At 38.8% G+C, this 26,665-nt stretch overlaps 2 protein-coding genes across 3 annotated transcripts in view; one reads left to right on the top strand and one right to left on the bottom strand.

Annotated features, from left to right (window-relative positions):
• The window catches only part of MRPL13 (mitochondrial ribosomal protein L13), a gene marked incomplete at its 3' end in the record, with an annotated part of 32,017 nt that extends 31,581 nt beyond the window's left edge, over positions 1-436 (bottom strand). For both annotated transcript variants that reach the window (XM_084280559.1, XM_084280560.1), the window contains exon 1: positions 391-436. In XM_084280559.1, coding sequence (XP_084136685.1) covers positions 391-417 — 27 coding nt within the window. In that variant the 5' untranslated portion in view covers positions 418-436. The remainder of the gene's footprint in view (positions 1-390) is intronic.
• A 148-nt stretch (positions 437-584) lies between these two features.
• MTBP (MDM2 binding protein) lies at positions 585-25,920 on the top strand (the record flags this gene model as incomplete). Its single annotated transcript, XM_084279874.1, has 22 exons — positions 585-657; positions 1,082-1,162; positions 2,126-2,199; positions 2,288-2,433; positions 2,892-2,950; positions 3,838-3,982; positions 5,049-5,166; positions 5,751-5,885; positions 6,587-6,681; positions 7,448-7,520; positions 9,094-9,211; positions 9,589-9,762; positions 10,904-11,017; positions 12,324-12,488; positions 12,788-12,881; positions 14,253-14,408; positions 16,867-16,962; positions 19,847-20,113; positions 21,671-21,917; positions 22,602-22,715; positions 24,819-24,884; positions 25,885-25,920. 22 exons carry the CDS (start codon positions 585-587, stop codon positions 25,918-25,920), a joined length of 2,646 nt encoding a protein of 881 aa, XP_084136000.1.
• Positions 25,921-26,665: the final 745 nt, after the last annotated feature.

The raw sequence follows: 26,665 nt of genomic DNA, 5'->3' as shown, positions 1-26,665 counted from the left end.
ACCATGCATAACTGAGCTGTGAAACGCGGCCACCTAATAATGCCCGGCATTTCTTTCAGTGAGGGGCACAACTCCCCACAGCGAAGCTTTACGAGCCGCCTGCAGTAGGTAGCCCTGTTCCTTCCTCACAGACTGCCACACACCCTCTGACCGGCTCCTGCCCGCGGGCCCCTCTGGGCGAACTCCGGAGTGCACCGCGACGCGGGGAGCCCACCCGCCGCCCGAGGGCCTACTGCTCCTCCGCCCCGGCGCCCGCCCGCCCGCTCCTCATGGCGGCTTCCAGCGCCACGGCGGGCACCGGGACCCTGCCGGTGCAAGGCTGCCGCACGCCCTCAGAGGTAGCGGCTGCCGCAGCACAGCCTGCGCCGAGGGGAAGAGGGCCGCACTCACCTGGGCCGCCTTGGTGTAACTGGCCATGACCGCCCTCCCACCGCGGCTGAGGGGAAGGGGAGCGGAGTCCTTTGGCCGCCGCACCGGCGGGAAGCGGAAGCGCTGTCCTACGGGGGGCGGTGCAAGGGCGGCAGCGCGGGCTGTTCGGAGTGCCGGCGGCTTCGGCTCCGTCCTCGGCTCCGTCCCGTCGGGCCATGGATCGCTACGTCCTGTTCCTGAGCTGGGGGGAGCGCAGGCCCGAGGGGTCGGCGGGCGGCCCTGGAGCAGGTACCGCCACGGGGACGGGGGGAACCGGGCCGGAGGCCCATCAATGAGCTTCCTCAACGGGAGCTCTTCTTTACGGTCTGTGATCTGCGCCCGGCCAGGCTCTTCTGGGTCCCTACCTCGCTAAAGCCGAGTCCCGCCCCTTTCCCCATCCTCTTTCTTCAGTCTTTAACGACTTAAACCTTAAAAACCCTCTTGTGTGTGTGTGTGTATCATTGAGGCGCTGCTGCGGTAGCGCGTTCCGGAGACGTGCGCCACTGTAACGAGAATGGCAACGTTTGTCTTTTAAGTCCCGCAAATCGGCAGTTGAATTTATTTTTTTTAAATAAATTTCTAAGATTAAATTAAGCTTTGTATTGCAATAAAGCGAGACTCGATTTCTGTAGTTCATTAATCTTAAGAGAAGCTGTGGGGTTTTGTTTTTCAGCTTGGACTGCTGCGAGCATCTATCAGTGCCTGAAGGAGAGCTGTCACCCCTCTGCAGGCGCAGACCTGAGCGTGTTCCCAGGTAAATACAGTGACAGACACTGACGTCAGGCAGATGTTGTCAAGGAATTGGCCTGGGTAAATTGTGAGATCTGGGTGAAGTGGGTCAGAAGGGTGAGGAAACCCACCTTCTGCAGGTGGGACTGCTCCTGCTCTTCCTGTGGATAACTGATGCCACTTCAGCAGCTGAGGTGTTAGGGTACAATTTAATAGGTTTAGACAAGGGAGTTGAACGGCTGGTAAATTTCAATCTGGCCTAACAGCAAGTCAGAGTAGAAAAGGGCTTCCTTCTCCGGTTAGTGGGCAGTTTGATATTTTCATTACTCCTATGATTTCTTTTGGTTGTTTTTTTTCAGGGAAAGAGGTGTTTGCTTGTTGGATAGCAATTCTGAGCCCTAATCTGTGAATACGTACTAGATCATTTTATCATCTTAAACTAGATTTCTGAAGATCTGCTTAAGTACTTTTAGGGACTGGGTCTTTGGGTCTTTTTTGTTAAGAAGCACTTTCTTTGTTTGGATATCTAGTGTTGAGCTGTTAAGGCTCATATTGTCACAGTTACCATATAATTGTGATTCCTATGGGGAAACCACTAAAACCTGTTAAAATTAATGAAGATGGGAATGTTAAGCTGTTTTTAACTTCAGTACACAGAAATGTTGAGAAGATTGCATTTTGTGAACTGTGTAGACCTTATTTATTATAGTTGTGATTTAGTTTAGGTGTGACACAACTTCTGCAAATAGAGAGCAGTATCAATCTGAATGGAGTGGAGGTCAATAGTTTTCTTACTTATAAACAGTAAGAGAATCATTAATAGACAATTATGTTTCGATCTTAATCATTTTTACTGCCAAAGTAGAACGTAAGTCTTTGAGGCACGTTAAATGACTCACATAGACTTTCAACAGAGATGGTCATTATGATAGAACAATTAAATTGTAGTGGATTGATTATTTTGGTTAATTGTTTTATCTCTTTTCAGCATGTTCAGTGGCTGGTATTCCAGGTGTAAAGAAATGGTATTTTGCAAGTCATGTTATATGTGGTTATTATCAGGTAAGAGGGAATAAAGTTCCTCAATTATCTGCCTGTCTGTAGTGCAAGTTAAAACTGTGATGTTAAAAATTGTTTTTTGCTTGATTAGTTCTGCAGTTCTGAGTGGGAGGAAGTAAATTTTGACACCCAGATAAATGAAGACTCTCTCCAAACAAGCATTGATGAATGCCTGGGAGCTGTACAGAATTTTGAGGAAGAAGACAATAACAGTAGAGAGTCGCTATCTATGACTGAGTAAATTATATTATTGTTATTATTATTGTTATTATTATTGTTATTATTACTACTACTATAGTGATCTGACAATTAAAAAGCACAAGTTATTACTGGAGCAAGAGTTAGCTGTGAACAATCCCCTACTACTACTGAAAATAATTCTGTTTCATTTAACATACTTTTATTTATTTAGCTACAGATGATTTTTATAGAATAACTGAACAGTTTCCTAGCACCTGACAAAAAGTTTACTGCTAAGAGAAAACTGACAGTCTTGAATCCTACTTCTAGTTTTACTGTAGATTGTTTTGAAGTCATTTAGTCTACTTTTGCCTCAGTGAAATGAGATAGATACATATATCTCATTGTCTACATATGTTTTTGCAGAATTTTAAAGATATAAGATATTTATGTTAGATGTAACTTTTTGATTCTAATTTTTTTTTTCTTTCCAACCAATGTCTTTTCATTTTCAGAATCTATGATGAAGCTGCAGAAAGTCTGCATCAGTTAGCTGATAAACTGCCTGCCCCAGGTATTCTTTCTTAAAAGAGCAATCTCTTTTTATCTTGTTAGTTATTACTCTTAAAAAGTCAGCTGGTAAAGTCATAGGCAAATGGAAAACCTCAGAGGATGTCAGTTTGTTAGCTGAATTAAGTCATATGCAGATCTTGCAAGTAGTTTAAGGAACTTGAGCATGATTGGCCTCACAAATCAGTTTGTGGAGTTGTTTGCTGCTGATTTCTTTGGAAGGCTGTATTTCAGTAGAGATTAAGGTAGCTATTTATATAATTATTTATATAATTCATTTTGCTATTGTCTGAAATGACATCAGAGCAGTAATAGACAAGAACCAATACAAAACATGTAAACGTAAGAAGTTTTAATGAAAAAAAAAATGGAAGGTGTTGTCATCAGACTTACATCTCATTTGCCGGCTGATTTCTTGTGGGTGGGAGCCAAGAAGTTGTGAAGGACCATGCATCAGAATAGTTAGATTCAGGGTTTATAAACTGGAGACACATTGCCTTTGCATGTTAGGGTTGTAGTAGTTTATTTGGGGTGCAAAGGAACCAAGTGTTGAAAGAATAAGAAATAGTGGCTTAGATGGGTGAAAAGGAAGAAAATGCCATAGGGTAGTTATCCTGGAGACAGCACTGATCTGTCAAATACAGTGCTGAGTGAGAAAGGAGAAAGGTACAGAACTACTGTAACTGAGCACAAGGCAAAATACTTTGTGTTAATCTGAGATTAACATTTTCACGAGAGATGTGTGAAAAGTGCTTCAAATCTTGCTGGAAATACTAGAAGTTGATCTCTAAACCCATTTCAATGCAGTTGGTGATAGTACTTTCCTGTTCAAATGACTGAATCATATACTGGATGGTGGTACTTAGGTTCACACAGAACTGTTTTTTACAGGCAGAGCAATGATTGATGTAATCCTGAAGGCTGCTGAACGAGATGGACCCAAGTTAAAAGACTGCTTACCTCTTATCGGTGCCCTGAAGCACCTGAGAGAATGGCACTCTGCGCGAGTCACGATTGCAGCAGATGATTCTAAAGGGTAAGCCAGTTTGAATGTATAGACAAGGTCTCTCTCATCTTGTGTTAGTATACATCAGTGTTTTAAAATAAAAGCAGCACCTTGAGTACTTTACATGTATACTTTGGAAACACATAGATTTGTCTTGTTATTGTTTGAGGGGGGGGAATTACTCATGCTGATTTATTGTAAATACAAGCCCTATCCAGAGGGACAGGCAAAAAACTAAGTCCTCCGAAGTTCTTGTTTCTATGAGAGCAGAAGGTAAAACATTTTCTTCCTTTCCATCGCTTCAGTGCACACACTAGGTTTTGAAGACAAAACTATGTTACACAGTAACTTGGATTGATTGCAATTTTTTTGTTTTTGTAAGGTGAATATAGAACTGCTGTTTTTCCTTTAAATGTTATATTATCTGTGGTATTACATTTAAGGAAGGAAAATAGTAATGTCTGATTTATCATTTTCTTTTTAGAATATGTGGTTAAGATTAATCCTCAGTTAATAGAACTGTTTGTTTCCTGCTGCCTTTCATGTAAAATGAGGCTGTTTGGACATAGAGTTTTCTGATGAAAGCTCTCCTGCTTATTCTTCCTTTTCTGTTGATGGTGCTGATTTATTTTAGAAGATAGGGTGCCAGTAGTAGTCACAGGTGCTGTTGAATTTGGGTAATGCTGGTGCTGCAGTCCTATTTCTACTCACAAGGCTAACTACAAACCATCTAGGTGGGCCAGTGGTAGCCCCAGTGATGATTATCTGGCTTTGCTCCAGCTTCTACGACCAGATCTTCCCATGATATGCTAGCTGCTTGCCATTTCTGCTCTTCTTGATGTCTTGACACAGTTCTTTGCTGTCACATTCATGGAACAACTTCCTTTACAGAGCTCAAAGCAGCAAATATATAATATTTTTTACTTAGTGGAATGTAAAGCTACATATGTCTGTCATAACATCCACAAGACTATTCAGTGCTAAGAGGTAATAGGTAAATTCAGTCAGTGCTACGAAGTAATAGGTAAATTCAGTCAAATTGTACTGCATGTTAATTTGTAAGGCCAAATTTGCTAATTTTATTGTTTTTTTACAGTAGCTGGCAAAAGATTGCAGACTATCTATCAGCAGACTTCGTAACTTCGGATAATGTCATGGATATTATTGATGTAAAAGAACTTTGGAGAGGAAGGATTCAGATATGGGAAAGAAAGGTAAAATAACTTTTTTCACTATGGTTCTTTTTTGAAGCATCTGTGTAGTTCATTTAAAGCATGTACTGTGTGGTGCTTTTTATGCTGATACACAAATTTGGTCTTGACAGCGTAATTAAAAGAGCTAATGTGCAATGTGTCTGGTGGGGGTGGAGAGCAACTTGCTTTTTAGCATGATTAAAGGATAAATGAGATCAAGGTATCAGGATTCAAATTTCAAAAGTCCAGGTGCTCACCTCTGAAATATTTGCCTTAGAACTTCTTGTTCAAAATTAGATTTTTTTTTTGTACCTAACAGAAATGGTTATCATGTAACACTGTAAGTCGTTGTTGCAAGCACATGTCTAATGTTTCTGCAGATACCTATGGCTTTGTGAAAGACTCTGTTTACATTTTCATTATTAACATTCTGGATTTAGTAGTCGGTTACCTCAGTTGACTGTTTTTACCTGGTTTTACAGAACTGCTGGAAACCAATGTAACACTAATTGTTTAAAATAATAATACCTGTAACTAGCTGAAGATAGATAATTTTTCTCTCTCTTTTGAACATTTATTGCCTCTTTTATTCTCCCCTCCCCCAGTTTGGATCAGAAGTTAGGTTTCCAGAATTTTGTATGAAGAGCACTTCAGCAAAGACATTCAGCACTTCACGTTTAAGTACTTGCTTCGCTGTTAAAAAAGAGCAACAGTTGAGGAATACTGATGCTTTGCCAGAGGTAAGTACTATCACTGGTCTTTCTTGGAGCCCCAAAAGTTAATCAGTTTTACTTTCCTGAAAAAAAACCACAAACAATAGGGGGAAACTTAGTCAGAATTTAAAATTAAACATTAAAAATAACAATTGCATAAAAATGAGGAATACTTCTTTAGGTCATGTGGAGATCATTTGTATTCTCAAGACAGATCCCTAAACTTTCATCTGTTTTTTCCTAGGAACGTACCGACTTTTTTTTTGTTTTTTTTTTTTTGTAGTATAAATTCAGATTTTGTTCAATCTTAATACACAAAATACGTAATTTAGTTACCAATTCTCTTTTTATCTAACCTTTTTCTACTTAATTCTAAAAGTTTGTTGTCATTTTACTCTTGCTGTAAATACTTGATAGGAACTGCAGAATCATGTTTTTTCATTAAAAGAAACTTATGTCAGTGAAGCAGTTATTATTTTCATTGTTAACATATGAACATTTTGAATTTGTCTTCTCCTAATAGATTTTGTTTCTCTTTGAAATTGGGTAAGGGTTACAACCTATTTGCATATGGCTGACAGTCTAGAAAGTTAAATTTTATTAAGCAGAATTAAACACCTTCCTAGTTTTTTTATGTAATTATGTTTAATATGGCATTTTGAAATGAGGTTCCACTGAGATAATATCATATATAGTGTTACAGATAGTTCAATTTGATCTGTTTTCAGGTTTTTCATTACTATGGCCCTGCGCTGCAGTTTTTACAGATGGTGGTGCTGTCTGATCTACCTTCCTTTTTTATATCTGATCTGGAATTTGATCTGTATCCTTTTTTAAGGATCTAAACTACTACAGCTAATGCTCTCTAGAAGAAGAATGACAAGCAGAGTCTACCTATGCAAGCAACATGAGGATTAGCAAGGACTCATTCCATTCCAGCCTGGCAAAATAGTCATAGGGATTCTTTACAACCGGATTTTTTAATGTTGAAATTTGAATTATGCAAACAATAACCAGCTATCTTTTGTACTATTGCACATATACATGTGTCTGTTGATGTATATGCCATTTGTGGGGAAAGAATAGAGAAATATTTACTGCTGTGTAAATTTAAAACCCAAACCTTACTCCTTAATGTATGTAGTGGGCTTCACAATATGCACATATTTTTCCACAAATCATGTTTTTTATTGTGAAGGTGCAAAATTTGTGTCGTGGTCTAGTAGAGCAATTTACTCTTGAGTTGTATGGGTTGCAGAGATATCAAGGTATACTCCTACTAGTTCTACATTGATGTATTTTTGGCACTAGTCTTGGGATAGGAATTGTAGCTTAGGCTGTATAAGCCTGCCAGGATTTTGGATCCGTAATTATTTCTTTATGCCTGCCTGTATTAAAGATGTTAGTGGTATATTTCATCATATAACATTTCCAAGTGCACCTCTTTGACTGAAAAGGTGTTTAATATATTTTGTGCTGTTGGAGTATCAAATGTGAGACACTTGCGGTCCTTATTTTACGTATGACGGTAACGTGGCTTGTTAAAGAGTTCTTTGTGAAGGTTCGGTTCCTTAAACAGTTCTCTTCAGGAGCCTGACAAGAAAGAGTATCAAGGAGACATCCTCGCTGCTTTTGGAGCAGATTTCTTCTTTTTCTGGGAAGGTAAAATCTTATTTTTATTTACACATAGCAGTAAACTGAAGATATTTGTATTGCTTGTGCAAGATACAAAAGTAGTATTTCTAAACCTGGCCTCAGTGTAAGGTCCTTCAATATTTGCTTCTAAAGTATATGCTGTGCAGGTATTGGCCATTTGTAAGCCCACTGAACATTTTTCTCTACCTTGTCTGAGTTTCAATCTCTTACAACATTTTGTAACTTTTAATCCTTTCCTGACAGATAATTTCTGTGCTATGATAATTAACTTTCTATTTGTTTATTTGCTTAGTTGATTATTAAGCAAAAGGCAGGTATGATGTGTGTACAGCTTACAAAATGTAGCTAGCTAACAAGAAATGGTAAGCTTTTTATTTTGCACGTGTATACTCTGCTTTTCCATTCTGATTTTGGACAAAAAGTGTTCGTGAAATAAAAAGGCTACTTTCTTCTTTTTTCTTCCCCCCCCCCCCCCTTGGATTGATACTATGATTATTCATAGCCACAGTTTTAGTTTGAAGTAGTTTATCCTGAATGTTTAAGGTGATTTATGCTTGTTTAGGGAAGTTGGGGTTTTTTTCGTGTTGATAAATAAATCTATGCCAGTCAAAACAGAGCCTGTGGTTAAAATGCTGATACAGTTACAATTTGTAACTTAGGTTCTTTATTTACTGTGGAGATGGTATTCTATCCTCAGGCTGTATGTTTCATCTTCAATAAGGACGTCCTTTTAATGCTGTACCAAAAGCATCTTTTGGAATAGCTTTATATTGGTAAATATCCCAGATAATTTTAATTTTTTTTCTAATTTTACGTAAGGGTACTGAAGATTTGGTCAAATATCTTATGCAATCTAAGACCTTGCCTTTCTACTAGCTCTTTTAAAGACAAAGCCAAAACAGTTAAAGCGTATTCTCAGGTTACTTTTTTAGAGTCTGCAGGTGTTGAATATGGTTTCAAAGTAACAATTTCTCTGTTCCTCTTAAGGATTTGGGTCTTTAGTTTACTACAGGAAATATGTCACATTTTGTAGGCTTTTCCAATAGCTCTAAAAGCATTGTTTTATTGGTTGAGTATTAAAATACTTACACTTTTTTTTATTATTAGTGCTTATTGGCTGGAAATGTATGTGCAGACATAAACATAGTGCAGTATCTGATTAGTTGAAAAGGATAATGCTTAGGGAAGGAAAAAATTACATTTTTTTCAAAGGAATGCAGAGTTACTGATGCCAACTATATCTTTGAATTCTCTTTTCATTCTGGATAATATTCTGCAGAAGTGTTTTTAGCCAGATTATTGAAAGACTTGTAATAGGTAACAAATGCCTTCTGTCTATGAAATAGAAATTTAGCAGTTGATGGTCTGTCAACTGGAGCAAAACATGAACACTGTTTCTACAGTTTCTGTGTCCAATGCTGTTCCATCTCAATTGGTAAGAATGACAGAAGTCTGAAGTAAAAATCTTTTCCTTCAATTGAAGTACTTCTGGAATAATGCCAAATCAGTAGCTCAAGAATGAAATGTGAAACAGGTTTCAGTAATATTGCATGTATTGTCTTTGCTTTCGCTGCTCTAGGTAGGAGCTTTATTTACATTGCCATGTAATGTAAGCAGCGTAGTGATCCCGTCCCCTGCCCAGCTGAGTGCCAAGAAATGGAAGGAATATATGGCTAGGAAACCCAAGGTCATTGCTGGTAGGTAAAAGGAGGATGACTACAGGTATATTTTACTGTGGCTTATCTGTATGTGTGTATATACGTGTGTGTGTTGAGTTTTTCCCTATACGTTTGAGATGCCCTTTTTTTCTCTCCAATGAAATTAGGTCAGTGATTGTAACCTTCCTTGCCACAAACACAAAAGCTTTTGGTGAATATGAGTTCAGCTACACAGACTTGTTGTAGAGGAAATTTGACAATAACACCATGGCAAGCTTTAGGGAAGCTACACGTCTCCTTTAAACCATGTCTGTGGTTTAAATCCTGTCTGTCAGCTAGGATCCAGCAGATGATAGCTTGTTTTAAAGTGTGTTTTCCTTTGGGTGTTTCACACTTGCGTTCTAATGTTTTCTAAGTTCCAGAAATTGAACTGAAAGGAGAATCTTGCCGATACTATTTCTTGATACAAGGCAATGGCTCTGGAGGGTGTAAGGCAACCTTGATTCATTCAGCTAGCCAGATCAATGGTATGGCTGCTCTTGCTGCTGTAAATGGAAAGCTGAAGTCCAAAGCAGAAGAAACAGATTCAAGTAAGGATTATTACTTTATTGTTTAAGAGTATCTGAATGCAGGCAAGTGCTACTAAAATTTATATGTTACTTTTATCCATTACAGTCTGTTCAAAGGGAGAAAACAATAAGGAATATTACATTTCCATAAATATCTATATTATTTCAGCAATATTTTTTTCAAATTAATAAAATATATAATAAGAGCTTATTTATTCACACAGTTTACTACTACCAACCAAAGACATGGTGTTGTAGTCAGTTATTTCTTGTAACTGCGGTTAGTTGTAAGTGTTAAACATACAGGGACAGCCAGGCAATACTAATGCAAGCAAAACCTTAAAGTTTAAAAAATGTATTCTTGGTGTGAAAGCTGGCTGGCCAACACCTCAAATATAATCAATTATCTGGTGACAAGCCTGTTTCATAGATGATTTAAAATAAAAACAGCAAGGCTGTCAGCCATGTTCAGTTTCATGTTCCTGACTTCAGTTACTTGGTAGATATCTGTATTACTGCAGAGCACTTAGGATATGAGTTAGCAGATGATCAGCAGCTCTACTAGGTAAGAGCATGTATGTGGAAATTTATCTTGGAGCAGTTGTCCTGCTACAACTATACATGCTAGATAACTTTGCTAATTCATGTATCTGTTCTCACTAACAGTGACAAAAAAAAAAAAATAGCACAATGACCTGCATCTTATTCTCTTATTTCCTTATTGAAATAAATCTGTGTGTGATATGACTGACTGCTTACCATTTGTCCTAATTAAAATCCCATTACTGTGGTGTCAGAAGACTGAAAGTCCTTGACCATATATTGGAAGGAAACTTTCCTGGTGTTAAATATAGGATCTTTTTACCTTCTTTAAATGGTAGGCATGTTAATTGGTTATCGTTATATTGATTTTGTTTTGAAATTCAAAAATACTGGTCAGACATCTATTCCAAGTTATCCCCCTAGTATCTTAATTCAATTGCAATTAATTTCCTTCTTTTATTATGTTTATGCTTAGCCATATTTGAAAGTCTGGTTGTTTCCTTTGAACATGAAATTTGTATGTCTGCTTTGTTTATGTCTTCTTTCAAGAAGCACTGACTTGGTGACTCCAAAGTCCCATGAGAGAATCTTACTAATAGATTCCTCCTGATCTGTACAGACTCTGGTATTGCTGACTTTATCAAGTCTCTGCCTCATTTCTGCGGAGAGGAGATTGTACAGAGAGAAAAGAAACTGTCTCGTCTTCAAGTGTCTGCCTTGAAGGAATACCTCAGTAAGTAATGGGGAGAGCACTGGTAGTTCTCAGATTAGTATTGAAAAGGTCTTTAGTTCAAACTGCATGTGGTGGCTCGCCTTACAAACCCCAGGTGAGCTGGTCGCTTTTTGGAGAAAAAAAGAGGAGTTTTGGAAAGAAACTCTTTTTAGTGTATCCATGATTGTGTGTCACATAATAACTTCTAAATACTGAGGGAAAAGAGAACACTGAACTTTCTTTAAAGGTGGTGGATGTTTGTTACACTAACACTGTGAATTTTTGAGCATAGTTTTGGAATAATCCTATAGTAATAAACTTTTTCTCTGCTTGTCTTTTTTTAATGCTTTTTTCCCCCCAAAATACCACACTCACTGTTGGATGTGCCTTCTACAAAATGAAAGAAATCTGTCTTGGAATATTGGCATACTCAGGGGTTTTTATTCTATTCTTTCTTGCAAAAGTCTTAAACAACAGAGGAGAAGTATGCATTGGAGATTTGTTACATTTATCTTGATACATCATTCATAATAATAACAGAAATGTCATACTCTGTAGGTGTTCTTGACTTTGCAGAGAAGTACATTTGACTGTCCTGATTTTTTCTAAGTCTATTGCTTAAAAAAACTCAATTAAAACAGAAAAGGCTTCTGAAAGATTGGCTAGATTATTGAAAATGGCATACTGTGAAGATAATTTTAGTGTATTACTGCTGACAGAATACCAGCTTAAGGAAAATAAGATTTCTGCTAATAGTCTTGTCTTCCAAACCCCACCCCCTGTCAGCTTGCAGTCTCTGAGTCTGCTCTGATCCTGAGTTTGGAACTGCCTTAAAGCCTGTGTTTTCGTTTGTTTCCATTGAGATAAAGAATGAATAGGAGCAGTTGGGATTTGCTAGTCATCCTAAATTGTATCAGAATTACCTGACCCTTGATATTGTGACCAAAGAGACTGGAAAAACAGGCTATCACTTATGTTGGAGCCACACTTGTGTAACAGTGGTAAAGATGTCTGGGTAAGAGACACTATAACTGAAAGCTTTTTATGCGTAAGCTCAGCAAGTCCAGATGTTTGTCTCTGGGGGATTCAAACCAGGATAGTTTCAGAAAAGCACATAGAAATTAAAAGACTGTAAAAGATGATGTTCCTACTGCTAGCTTTTCTCACTTGCCTGTGGAATAAACCACCCATGCCTTGCTTAGGGGTTCAATAGTAAGTGTCAAGTTAACTTATAGAAGTTTTTTTCTTTGGATTTTAGCAAGCTCCAGTTATTCTTTGTTACTGAGGAAATGCAGTAGCTTTTCTTTATTTCTCTTTCCTTTTTTAGAGAGAAAGCAATTGATTGAGCAGCCTCCAGTTATTTCTACTGATGAGTTAAAAAACTTGTTTGAACATACAAGAGAATGTTTTTTGCACCTTTGCAACACTAATCTTCCTAAACCTCTTCTCCAGAAGGTTGCCAATGAAACTAGGTCATGCACTGTGATTTCTGGTAAGTAGAGAATACATAGCTGATTCTCTTTTGATTTATTTTCTTGTTGCCAATTTGTTACTAAAATGAGAGTCTTTTACCAAAAGGGGAAAATAGAAAGGGAAGTAAAGTAGCTTTCTAGGCTTCTTTGAAAACTGAAATTGCCTTCACATTAACTATTTCCTTTCTTCACTGCAGAAAAAAACAATTGTGCAGAAAGAACCAGGCAGATCTTCCTTTTATATATATCTATATATATTTCCTTAAAGACTAAGATTCTTTATTTCTGTTAACGGTTATCCACCATATATTTCTTGCAGAATCTGATTTAATGGAGCCAAACCCAGTGGAGTGGCCAGAAAGACATGTTCTTCAGAATCTGGAAAACTTTGAAAAAAATAAACAAAAAATGAGGTAATTGTTAAATACTGGAGATTTTCTTTATAGTGGCTATTGAGCAACACCCTAGAGGAACCGTGTATGTTGGTAGCCATTTTAATAATGTATTTCAAACCAGTTTACAATATTTCAGCCAAAACATTGCTTAAAGCTAGAACTAAATTTCTGTGTGTTTACTTGATATCTGAAGTAGTATTGTTTTGATTTTTATTGATAAAACACAGCTGCAAATTATCTAAAAGTAACATAGTTTCAACACTAAATTACCAAATGGGCCTACTGGAAAACAGTAGCCATACCCATACAGAAGCACTTTTTTCTCCCAGCATGCCCAGGGACATTAATAGAGATAATGCAGCAGTTTTTGTGAGTGTGTACAATGTGTTTCTAATCTCCTCATATATCCTAAACAGTCAGGACTTGGTATCAGGTCTCAAGTAGTTTTAAAGTAGAAGATCCTATTGGTTTTATTTTTTAAATTTATATTTAGTTTTGGTTTTTTCTTCTGTGCTGTTTCTGCAAAACCTGTAGCCCTTTCTGTCACTTAATACAGCCTATTGCTTTCAGTTTAGCTCTCTATAAGACATAACGATTTTTGCTGACAGACCTTTAGAACCAGATATCCAGCTGGCTTTTTCTTAGTCACTTCCATCCCATTCCTGTCTTTCAGTATAATAGTTGGCCACAGCCTAGATTGGAGTTCTGCATGTCAGAAATTCTCACATGAGATCTCTGCTTTCTTATGCAGTACTATTAATACTGATATCAGTTGGTTTTTTTTCTCAAACAGGTTTGAAAAGATTCCTGAAGGAACTTTCCGTTTCATAGTCAGTTAAGGTTTATTTCATTGTATTATGAACTTGCTGTCTTCTGCTCATCCTGAATCAGTGTACACAGCAGACTGCTTAACAGTAGAAAAGAGAACTTCACTGTACATGATTAAGGATAATAAAAATAGAAGAGTGGAGAGCTGCAGGCAGGAATGGTGTCATGGTTCTTTGCTGCATATTGTAGGTCTCTTGCTTTTCTTATTTTTGTTGGTTTTATGGGAATTAATTTTTGATCCTACAGGTCCGTAAATGGAAAAAAGGGTTGAATAATGTTCTTCCCATGTTCTATTTCATAGCTAAGCTATAAAATCTTGAAGAAATTACTTTCTTCAGTAGGATGGTAAGAGAATTTGCATTAAACGTACTTTATCACAAACATTCATGTAAATCTTCCTAAGGAGCAAGGTAATTCATATTACTTTGGAAATCTGTTTAATTGCTCCAGGCTAGTGGAGATTTTTATTTTCTTTTAATAAAGTGAAATTATTCTTTTTATTTCAATGTTGTAATCTTAGAGTGGGGTTTTGGGGTTTTTTTTTCTTTTCCCTTTTTTCAGAGTTTCCATGTTTGCACATTCATCTGAGCAATTGCTGGGGCATAAAGATAGCCAGCGGGAATCGTTGACGTTGCTGGATGCTAAAGAATTACTGAAATACTTCACACCAGAAGGGCTGCCAGTGGGTGATCTCCAGCCACTACAAATTCCCAAACGGTAGGAATCCAGCAGATTTAAACCACTGAACACTGAACGTCAGGGAAATGTGAACAACGGCCGAATGACAGGATCAGAATGGCCTAACTGGATTTGAGTTTGTAACTTGCAGCGTCCTTGCATCACATGCCTGACAGTAAAATCAACTGTTGAGGGCCTCAGTTCTTTCAGAATCTGAAGTGGCCAGAGTTGATGATGTTAGTCCTGTGCTTTTAAGTAAGAAATTATTCACCTGGTACACAAAAGTGTGCCAGGGCTGTGTTATAAGCTGCTGCCACCATCTGTGTCCATTTCCAAAAGAGTCATTTCTAGCAAAGCAGAAGTTACTTTGGCAGAACCTTAATTTTACTGTGTGATTTATTTCATTCAGTGGAGTGCAGGGAGACTAGGTGGGAAGACAGAAGTGTGAAAAGGGCAATAGCTGGGCCTATCTAACTGTGTGTGTCTCATGTTGTGCTGAGCCAGTGTTCCTGTCTGCATTCTGAAGTGGTAAACTGCTCCTTAAAGGAAGCTTCTCTACTCTGACTGCTTTGCAAGTGTTTATCATTAGTGTGGCTAATGGTAAGGATTAGTGAATAAACCACTGCTTTTTCAGCAGGAAGGTTGATACAAGAAGTTAATGTCTTAGTTTCCAAGATCTAAATATTTGTTAGAGTTAAGGCCAACCTATATGAGTCAGTGTTCGTAGAAGCAGAGCAACGTGCTGTAGACTGCTTGGTAAGCAAGACAATCTTAGCAGGCAGATAAGTTGTATTTGTTGACCTTTTTTAAGTGTTGAATGATAGAATGTATCATTGATACAGTCCTCAATCCTGTCTTAAACTTCATTATCTGTAATGAATTAAGAGGGCTTATGAGAGGGAAATATCCTATAGGGTTTTGGAGGCTTCTTTTAAATAGTTATGGAGTTTTGAAATTCACTTAAAGATGTTCTGAGTGGAGAATTCAAGCAAGTTTGAAAACACATGTTGAAGATTGAGAGTCTTATACAGAGTTGCTAGCTAGTAAGTGCAGATGATTTTGGGTTTCAGCTGTACTTCAAAATATTTTTATTCCAATTAGTTGTGTGGGAAAGACATAAATATTTTGTTCACTACAAAAATTTTGTTAAATCCCTGATTTTTCAAAAGTCTTCCGAGACGCTTTATAGCATAAAATACTTTGATTCTCTTGAATGATTTGCTTTGAGCTATAGCTGAATGAGGTCTGAATTTGAGGTGGTTTGCCTCAGTTTGCTTGGATTTCTGCCAATTACCATGAGAGTATGATGTTGAAACCTTTGCTTTGTAATACCTTACTGTAATGTGAGTCTCTCTTAGAGATCTCAGACATCTAAGGGAAGTATGAAGCGAAAATCAAGATATTAGATAATAAACCAGACTAAATAGTTTTGTTTGAAGGCCAAAAGTCTGTGAATGGCTTGTGCTGTACATACATATTCTAAGAAACCAGAAAACCTATGAGAATCCATAGCTAGATTGTTTTCTGGGAGCTGGTGAACCCTGGCAGCTGCTCGATTCTTTGAAGTAATTAGCAGCTTTGAACAGTAGATGGTCCAGCACAGTGACTACAGACCCAAAAGTTTTCCTGACCAACAGAAGGAAGAGATTTTCTGAGAGACTGGTGAATTAAAGAAGTTTTCACTTGTTTTCAGTGTTTAAGCTTAAATAGAGGTTTGGTAGAATAGAGTTTTGGCTTTCAGTCTTTCTAAAAGGCTAGTATCACATCTGTCCTGGATGTTTTTCCCAGGTGTTTCCAGCGGTAACGGCACAGAGACAGTCTATGTGAATAAAACTTGAATAGCATGTGAGTTTCAGGTACTAATACATCTTGCCTTCATCTTTGCCCTTTAGGATGTGACTTTTCAGGGTATGCTATGATCTGGCAGCAAGCTCACTCGGTCTGTCTTGCTGTGGCGTATTCTGCTGAAATACTTTCAAATACATTCATATTCTTTAGTTGCAGAGAGGTACTAGCTGGAATTCAAGTACCACAGGAAACAACTGGTTAGTTATGAAGGTGACGTTAGGTGAGATGACAACTGGAAGCTGAAGGGAAGGATTCACTGATAAAAGCAATGGATTGAGAAATGGGAGGTCAGATTCCAGTTTCTCGCAGTTCATCCTACTATTCAGGTGCCCCATTGTGATACAGGGTTATAGCTGCCTGGGTTTATTTGGAGCAGTGGCCTCTAAACTGGTTGAGATTTCTAAGAGCTTCTGTAATAATAATAATAATAATAACAATAACAATAATAGCTCAGCAGGTATTAGTTGAACCTAATTTTTCACTTCAATAAAGATATAGTTTTCCATAGATGCTGTACTCCAGGGGCTTAGCTACAAGATACGCTGGTTTGGTCTTCCTATGTCAAGGCATTTGTTTCTGATTTCTGGAAGTATCATTTATGCTGGCTGTAACTTGTTAAAATAGGTCTGTGGGTTTTTTTTCCTTTCAGTGAAAATGCATTCTTTTTGACACCAGAGCTTACTCCTCGGAAACTCAGAGGTCTGCCTTTTGAAAAAGCAGCTGGATGCCATTATCATGGACTTGAGTAAGTTTCCTGTCTTCTTTTCCTAAAATTATTTTTCGGGTTCTGGTCAAGATTAGAAATGTTCTAGGCAGCATGAACATTAATTATGGAAAACTTTATGTATCCGTCTCCTTTGGAACAACTTCATGTATGCCACCTATCTCTTTCTTACCTTTATTTTAGCCACTGGTTTACATTGCAGCACTCCTACCGTGATGGGAATGTAAAAACTTGTAGGGATTTTTTCCCAAGTTTTACTGTTACAGCTATTCTGATTGTCTCTGAAAACTGTAATTCACAATTGGAAGTGTCGAGGGGAAGAGCATTCATTAGTATGTATCGAATCACTGGAGCAGCACATAGGCTAACTATATCTGTAGTTTGGTTTTAAATTGTAGGAACTTTCAGACTGATAGTCACAAGGTTTACAAGACCTGCTGCAAAGCTACCTGTATGTTCAGGGAACCTGAAACAACACCAGCAGGCAAGTTAGTGGGAAAAGCCTTCGAAAGGATCGATATGGTTAGGACCTATTGGGTCCCAGACAGGCAGTGTATTTGTTAACAGATGGGCAAACATGTTATAATGCAGCTGTGTAAAAGTTGTTTAGAAAAATATAAATATTTTCATTGAGGAGAACACGAAAAGGACATGCTTAAATGTGAGAACAGGTCATTCAGCATAGCTCTTAGGCTGAATGCAGCATATATTTAGAGGTGCAGTGGATACCACATGTAGGCAGTGTGATCTTCATGCAAATTTCTGCCACCTCCTAAAATTGAGTTTTCAGGTTATCAGAATATGACTAATGATGCTGCTGGCATTTTTTCATATCAACTACACAAATGGTTTGGTTAACCATTGGTTCAACACGTTCCCTAGGGAAGAGAAGCCATCATTCCATCTGTTCAGCTAACTGTTTCTTCTCTTATTCCAAGGGGATGAATCTGTTGGCCTTTCTACATTTGTAGCAAAAGGCACAAAGAGCTGGCTGGGTAGATTGAAGAAATGCAGATTTGTCCTCCCAGGCATGGAAACAGGCATGGAAAGAAAGGACTTGGCCATTGTCTGCTGAGTAGCAGCTTGCTGACCTGCCTGACCTCAGCAGGGAGCATGCTGGTGGATTCACAGCTCATCCTGCCTATTCTTATAGCAGATGTGAGAAGTTGGGACCACAGAGAGGCCTGATAGTGTGGAGAGGAGGGGGAGACCCTGGCATGTTAATGTTACAAGACTTGTGCTAGCAATAATGGGTGGGAGCAGTAGAGTGTGGTGGTAGAAACTAGTGTGGAAGGGAGGAACCTAAAGCAGTATGACCAGAATGTGTGGTAGCAAGAGTTATCATACGGTCTTTTGGAGCTGATGTGTTTTGTACCATGGAGCTGTGATTGCAGGTTCCATCTGCATAGCTGCTGTATTTGTATTTGGAAGTAAAATCTTGTCAGAAAACCATGAGTAGCAGTTATGATTAAATCAAATTTCTGGTGTAATGAACTTGTGCCAAACACTTGGATCCTGTGTTGCAAAGAGAAAGTAATTGATGTTAAAGCAGAGTGAGTAAAATGGCAATTTAACTTCTGAAGATAAAAAACATTTTTATCTTGGTAGGGGATGTGATTACTCAGGGGACTGGGAATATAAATAAGGAAAATAAAATACCTTGAAATCTGTAAGTTAACAGAACTTACTCTTATCAGATAATTAATTTATTTCTAGTGGAAAGTCTTACTTGGTGGAGAAACTGATCCAGTGGTCTGTTATTAGAAAAGTTAATTTCTCCCTGAATATGAAAATACTCTGAAGGAAGTGGGAGAAATCAGATCTAGCAATTTAATGTAATTCCATGTTAAGAGATCAAAGTAAAAAATGTCTTGAGTTCCAAACAGTAGGAAAGATTGTCATGTAGTTCAGAGGGTGGGCTGAGAGACAGACAGCTCACAGTGTTCAGAGCTCGGGTTGAGGAGAGCATGGAATAGTACTGAATAATACTGCTGTCTTTCCCTGCACTGGAGGTGATGTACCTAGTTTTTGGCACAACCTGGCTCCTCCTAAAATGTCATTGTGTTTTGGGACTCCTGAAGTACTCCTGACTTGCAAATCACATATATTGTGTTTTGGGATGCTTTCTTCAAGTATTTCCCATGTGATTGCCTTAAAGCATGTGCACTGAAGAAACCCTGGGTTTGTTGGTTGGTTTTGTTTGACTAGAAAATTTGCATTCTCCCAGGAAGGAACAGAGACATATTATATATTATGATATTAGAGTATATAGTTTTTTGCATATATAGCCTGGTATTTTCTGTGTGTCAGTGCTTTTTCATGGATGCTTGCAAGGTCTGAAGATACAGTATCCATCATGATGTGCTGGGTTCATCATGTATGTTGGTTCAGAGCTATTGTCGTTGCTGGCTTATTGGAGCATCACAGGGCTTAGTCTGTTAACAAGGATAACATCTGTTGCCTATGGACTGAATCTGAAAACCACTAAAATCTAAAATAGAAACACTGATCATGCAAAGGTAACGCAGAGCTGACTAGTAAAAAATTCAGTGTCAGCATCCTAACCCATCACTTACTGTTCAAGGAGAAAATACTGATGTCCATGGAAATCTTATTTGTAGGACTACAGAATAAATAGTAAATAACAGTAAATACTATATGATTCAGCTTCTTCACTGAAGTTAGACTTAACACACGCCTGATGTATTGAACTGTATTTAATTTTGCAGGCTGTTGCAAGGTATCTTTCAGAACAGTACATCAGCCCAAACAAAAAAAAAAAGTTTTGAGTATTGTATGATGGTCAAAACTAAGTTGTTCTGTTTTGTTTTATTGGCTTTTTTTTTCCTGATTGTCATAAAACAGAGACTTTCTCTCACAGACTTCTCACCAATTTCAATGCTAGATATTGTCTAGATAACAGAAGAGCCTTAGAGAGAGATGTGGGATATGCTGAACTTCAAACTCGTCTTATTCGCTATGAAACTCAGACTACTTGCACCAAGGAGTGTTGCCCTGTGCTGGGTGTCTTGAGCCCTCTCCCATCTCCTGCAGTCTTGTCAGAGCCTGGAAGTGTCCCTGATGGAGAATCTTTACAGAGTGAACTCAAAACAGAGGCAGCAAGGTTAAAACGCAGATCAAAAGACTTGGATTGTTTTTATCCCCAGAAAAGGTAAGGCACTAAATAAAATAGATCTTTAGCATGAAATAGTTCAGTGGTCTCTTGTGACAGCCATCTTTTCTTTCATCTCCACATGTTTTTAGTGAAGCTATCTAAACAATTGTTCTAGTTTTTAAATCCTCTTCTTTAGTTGTTTTTGTTTCCTCAAGTGTGACCTCTGATCAATAGCATAACTTTAATAAAAACCATGCAGCACAGGGATTTTCTTAAGAGATTTGGGACTGTATCTTGCTAAGTCTGTAGTGCCTTTGAAAAAGTGACAGCCTCATCTAGGACTGACACTGTCAGTGCTGTTGCAGTACTAATACACAACTAAAGGTTTAGAAAGCCTTTTATTATTCTGTACAAACAGAATAATTGAATTCCTGATCCAAAAAACCGCAGGTATAAGATGACCTACCAAAATTCAAAACTACTGTCAGCCTTGTTTCTTGAAGTCTGTTCTGAAAGTCTAGTTTTTAAGACTTCCCTTTGCACCTTATCCTCACTCTGAAGATGCAAACCCTTTGCATCAATACAAAATGAACTGCTATGTAACACTACTTCTGAAGTCACTTTTTACTGTAACACTTCTTCCTTCTTTCCAGTCTGATCAGAGTAAGCCTTTAACAGAGGTATGGTTTTAGGAATACCCATATCTTTTTGCAGCTGGCTGAATAGTTAAAAAAAAGATGTGATTGTACTTAATGCTTCATAAATTGGAGTTTCTGAATTACAAATGCACTTGCAGCTGAAGGATCAAGAATTACAAGGTCCAGTAGAATTATAGCACCCAGCTTCCCATCATTAAAGATGAGTTGTGAAATTCCTGTAGGACCAAAGGAAATTATAGTTTCAAGATGTTTTGTATTATCCTGAGACTGGAGGCCAGCAAGCTGCTCTTCCTGACTATCTAAATGAAGGGTTCATATGTAAAACTACCCCTTTTTTCAAAGAGTTCTTCCTCTTAGTTACCTTACTTCTTCAGTTCATTTCTAGACTTTTTGTAATCAGAGGTGCACTGGATGTGAATTGAAGACTGAATGAACTGGGGCTGTTCAGCCTTGAGAAAAGAAGACTAAGAGGTCAATGTTTATCAATAACTCAAGTGTGGGACACAGAGGGAAATGGCCAGCTTCTTTTCAGTTGTCTGTGGGGACAGTACAAGGGGCAGTGGACTCAAGTTGGAGCACAGGAAGTTCTGCACCAATATGTGGAAGAAGTTTTTCACAGTGAGGAACAGGCTGCCCAGGCGGGTTGTGGAGTCTCCTTCTCTGGAGATATTCAAGACCCAGCTGGATGCCTGCCTGTGTGACCTGTCCTAGGGAACCTGCTTTGGCAGGGGGGGTGGATTCGATCTCTGGAGGTCCCTTCCAACCCCTACAATTCTGTGATTCTGTGATCAATGTGTCAAGAGACCAAATCAGTAAACACATAATAGAATCCTGTTTGCTGTTTTCAAGATTGTGCTGCACTTCACGCTCGTAGCAGCAGCCGCTGTAGCAGAAACAAGGGCACTGAAAGAGCTGGTGGAAATCTAAAAGTTCTTTTTTTTTCTTTTGTCCCCAGGCTAACCAAATCTGAGAGTACAGATTCTCTCCTCTCTCAAGCAAGTGTGAGTAGTGGGAGTCACTATTCAGTTGCTGTAACGAGGAGGCGCTCTGAAAGATCAGTTTCTTTAACTTCGGTGCCAGTGAAGCAGCCTGGGCAGCCCCACAGAGTGACCCCCAAGGCTGGCTCTGCAAGTCGCATGAGTGCAACCAAATCTGAGGCTTCAAAGCCAGCAAAGGAATCAAGATCTCAGAAACACACAAGGGTAAAGGCTTATGTTTGCTTCCTGAAAAAGCACATGCTTAGCTTCTTTCCATGGGACTTGATTTATTATTTTTTTCCTTTTTTTAACTCTAAGTGAACTGTCTTCATCTCCAGTTGTCGTTACTAAATTTCATTCTGTTCACTTGTGTAAGTGAATCCTGAAGGAACTGGGGAGAATGAAAAAGTATCCCTTACATCATGCTCAGGGAATTAAGGCTGAGAGAGATAACGAACAGGAAAATAAGGGTGGGAATGGATATCAGTGAACTGGGGAACTGGGACTGTTTAGCCTGGAAAAGAGGAGGGTTAGGGGACACATTATTGCTGTCTGCAGCTACCTGAAGGGAGGTTGTGATGAGCTGAGGGTCAGCCTCTTCTCGCAGATAAGTAGTGGTAGGACAAGAGGGAATGGCTGCAAGTTGTACCAGGGGAGGTTCAGGTTAGAAACAAGGAGAAATTTCTTCTCAGGAGTGGATAAGCATTGGAACAGGTTGCCCAGGGAGGTGGCGGAGTCGCCGTCCCTCAGATTGTTCAAGGAGAGATTGGATGTATTATGACTATGATGTGCTGCTTCTAGAGGAGAGAGGAGGAAATTGAATGTGTTGGGGTTTTTTTTCCCCTCTCTGACATTTTTTCATGCCAATAATTGGGATGAGTTTTTGAGTGTGTTTCTGTTCTTTCCAAGATGCTGAAGGAGGTGGTTGCTAAGACTCTTCAAAAACATGGAATTGCAGAGGATCACAAGTGCTTTGCATCATGTAGCCAGCGTCTATTTGAGATATCCAAATTCTACTTAAAGGTAACTATAAGACATACTCTCACAGTTGTTTGTCCTTACTTAAGTGAATCCCTTCCTGAATAAAACTTCAGATGGGTTGTAGGATATTCAGACTTGATTAAACTAGTATTTTCTGGCGTTGTGTTAGCAGTTTGTAGAGTCTGTGGATAAATTTGGGACTTGTAAAATGCAGAAGCTAGTTGTACAGTATATTTTGGTGGCTGTTTGTTGGTTTTTAAATGTTACAAAGCTGTAGTCTCTTATGTGAGATAACATGTTAAAGCAGTGGTCTGTAGGTAGAGTCACGCTTATGCCATTCTTTAGCTGTTGTAGCCATTGCCCTGCTGTAGCTGCAACAGCTCAGCTTCTCCCTTGTTCTCAGGCTATTCACTCAATAGGTAGCTTACACAACTGACTCAGAAATTCTAGTTCCCTGACAAAATTAGGTATCTAGTTCCCTTCTCACAGAATTCCTTGTAAATGCATGGAAAATCTGCACAGCTGTCTCAAATGTACTGACTTGGCAGCACTGTGTAGAATTGCATCAACCTCAGTTTTAGGAGGAGATGAGAATTCCTTCCACAATACCGAGAACACTTTGTGAGTCAATGCTTGAGCCCATGTTACTTAGTCTGGGCACAAAATCTAGCTAAATTATGGTACAGGATGTTTAAAACCTCTGGCTCATAAGCTGAGCTGCTGTTTCTGTTCATTTGCATGTGTTTAGCCTACCTGTATTTGTGAACTAACTCGGGTTAGTCAGCATCTGTAAAGGTGGTTTAAGCTACATGAAGTTGTAACTGAAGAGGGCTGAATGCTGACACTATTACAACATCTTGCTGGTGTGCACCATCTTCTTAAATAATGACAACACTGTTTTGCAGTCATTCTGTAAGTGCTCCCAAAGTATGCCCTGAAGGAAGATCTAATCCAAAATCAGAAGGAGCTGTGTGTAGAGATGAGTGAGTAAGACAGGTCAGATGGCTTCAAGGTTCCATTCCAAGCAGAAGAGCAAAACGAAGAGTACTGCAGTCTTCCTGCTCTGTGGAAAGCTGATCTAGAGAGAGGTGTAGCAGGATTTTTTATTCTCCTGAGCTGTTTTGCAGCCTCAACTCAGTAGAAGCCCTTGGAGTCCTTTTCTGTTCTGCATGCTTCAGAATAATAGAATCACAGAATATCCTGAGTTGGAAGGGACCCATAAGGATCATCAAGTCCAACTCCTGGCTATACTCCGGGCCACCCTCATTGCCCTCCTCTGGACACTCTCCAATAGTTTTGTGTCCCTCTTGTACTGTGGTGCCCAAAGCCACACAGACTACTCGAGGTGAGGCCGCACCAGCGCAGTGCAGAGTGGGACAGTCCCCTCCCTGGACCAGCTTGATGTACCCCAGGGTGCGGTGGCCCTTCTGGCTGCCGGGGCACACTGCTGGCTCATGTTTAACTTACTGTTGACCAGACCCCCAAATGGGGGGTCATGTGGCTGGCCTCCAGCGTCTGATCCTCCATTCTGGATGTGTGGCCAGTGTTGGCTCTTCCCAGGAGCATGATATCATAGGTATCATTTTCCTTTGGAGATGAGTAATAAATGATTTTTTTTTTTGGTTCTCCTTTCTCTTTAGCCAAAGTTACTGCTTGTTTTGTTTGAGTGGATTAGGTTGGGCTAATTGGACTGCAAAATAGATGAGCCATTCTAGGATTTTCCTTTCTTGCGTTGATTTTTTTTTTCCATGTCCTTTTTGTTGCTGTTTGCCAGAACTCTGTGTTGTAACCTAAACTCACATTTGATTTCCATGTTTATATAGAAATAAAATTTCAATCAAGACTGTAAGAACTTTGAATATCTTGGTAGGAAAAAGTACCAACAAACATTTCTGGAACTGTGCAGGTTAGGGAAAGTCATCACCTGAGTACTAGGTTTGGGTTGCTGTAGGGAAAGCTGCAACCCACTGGAATATGTAAGCACAAACTGAACACACAAAAAAAACCCAAAGTCAAAAAAATCTGCTGTGGTTCTGAGCTGAGTGATAAAAGGGCAATACCCCTTGGTTATTAGGACTTTTATAATCCAAATTTGAGTGAATATATGAGTTTGCTAATTTCTGTGGCTTTGTGCTTCATATTCAGGATCTTAAAACTTCTGTAGGACTGCTTGATGAAATGAAGAAAACAGCAAATAACAATGCTAAACAGGTAAGAGTCTTGATTTGTTCCTGTAAGTAGCCAAGGATAAATGGAGCTGTGGCATCTTGGCTCTAGGATGGTTTGGTCCACAGCCTTAAGAGATGAAGAGGTGCTTTCCTTTGGCTGTGGGTCTCGTTTCGCTCTCTGATCTCACAAAAGCTTTCTTCCAAACAGTAGTCCCCTGGCAAAATTGCCAGTTAAATTTCTTCAGGCTTTAGGTGGCATTCTAGTTACAGCTGCCAATGTGTCATGTCACGGTGAGAAATGGGAATGAAGGCAATTAAGTGATTCCACAGTACTGGGGGGAAAAAAAGAGAGATAAGGTTTTTTCATTAGAGAGAAGCCTGGATCATTAGGGAATTCATCTTTCCTTGTGTTGAAGGAAATAACATTTCTTTTCAAAGGTTAGGAAGTAATAAAGGCTTCTATAAAACAAAAGAAATTTCTTAAAGAAGCAATGAAAATTACTAATTTTAGGTTTGGGAATAACTGTAAGCACAAGGGATATCAGGCTTGGGGATAACTGTAAGCACAAGGGGTATCGGGTGATCTGATTTGTGCGTAAGGTGAGACTTTATGTGAACAGTAACGAAGAGCAAATGACAGGCATAAACACTCTGTCCTCTGGAAATTAAATAACTGCTGTGAATTCTGAAAAACGTGGTGGAGTGACTGTCTGGGCTGGAAGCACTAATTTTTCAGCGTTGTGTGTGCACCTTGTTGCTAGGACTTGGGGAGAGTGGGGTGAAGTAGCTCAGTTCAGGGGATCTAAAAATGCCTTTTTCTAAAGACATGGTATTCTGTAACATTAGATACAGTTTTGGGTACCTATCCTCTCAGTTTATTAGCAGCTCTTTCTCCTTTTGAACGGATTGCTCTTAGATCCTTTTTAGTGAACACTATACAGGTAGTGCTGAAGAAAGAATTGATGATGTGTATGAGATGTCCTTAAGTTGTTTTCAGGAGCTGGGGTTACATAAAGCATTTGTTTTCTCATTTATTTTCCCAGGTGATTGAGTGGGTTCTGGAGAAGACTGGCAAGTAGTGGTGTTGAAAGGCTGCCCCTCACGCCTTCCCAGAAACTGCAGAGAGAGCACTTCTGATTTTAAGAGAAGCATTAGACTGCCTAACACATGCACACACGTCTCTATACACCGTAAGGACTTTGGTCAGTGTGGTACAGACCCTCTCAAGCACAGTAATGTGTTTTGAAACTTTTAAAAAGTTTTAATTTTTAAAAAAATTCAAATTGAAAAAGGATTTATTTTATATGCTTATTTATTATGTATCATTGATCAAGGGATTATAGCTTGACTTGATTTGATAAAGTTTTCTATGTTTTTCAACCAGTATATATGTTTTTATGTGAATAAAAACTCCACCAGATTCAATTTTAATAAGAAAACTACTTTGTTTTATCTTTTTTGTGTGAAGACCTCTGTTGCTTTTACTACCACTCACTGTTGTATAAGCAACTGTTTGCAGCATCAACCCTTGGCATTTTATAGAACAATTAAGAACATTTGGTATTCTGCAGGTGAAATCAAACCGAATTACAATTCGAGTCACAATTATCTCTGTGTTTGTAATAGAAGTAAAAACCAAACCAAACCAAAAAACTGTCTTTTGAAACTCGGTGCGAGGTCCCATTAAAGAAGGATCGTTGTTTCACAAGCTGTGTTGCTGGTATAATTTCGCACCTACTCTTCATAACACTCCTTGGAAACAGTTCATAGGAGAGTTCTGAGGTTTCTTGTCGTGGTGGAAAAGAAAATCAAAATGATAGCAGC

Source organism: Gallinula chloropus (assembly GCF_964237585.1).
Source record: "Gallinula chloropus genome assembly, chromosome: 2".
Classification (NCBI taxonomy): domain Eukaryota; kingdom Metazoa; phylum Chordata; class Aves; order Gruiformes; family Rallidae; genus Gallinula; species Gallinula chloropus.
Note: the sequence above shows the minus strand (reverse complement) of the source record. Positions and strands in the feature narration are given on the sequence as shown.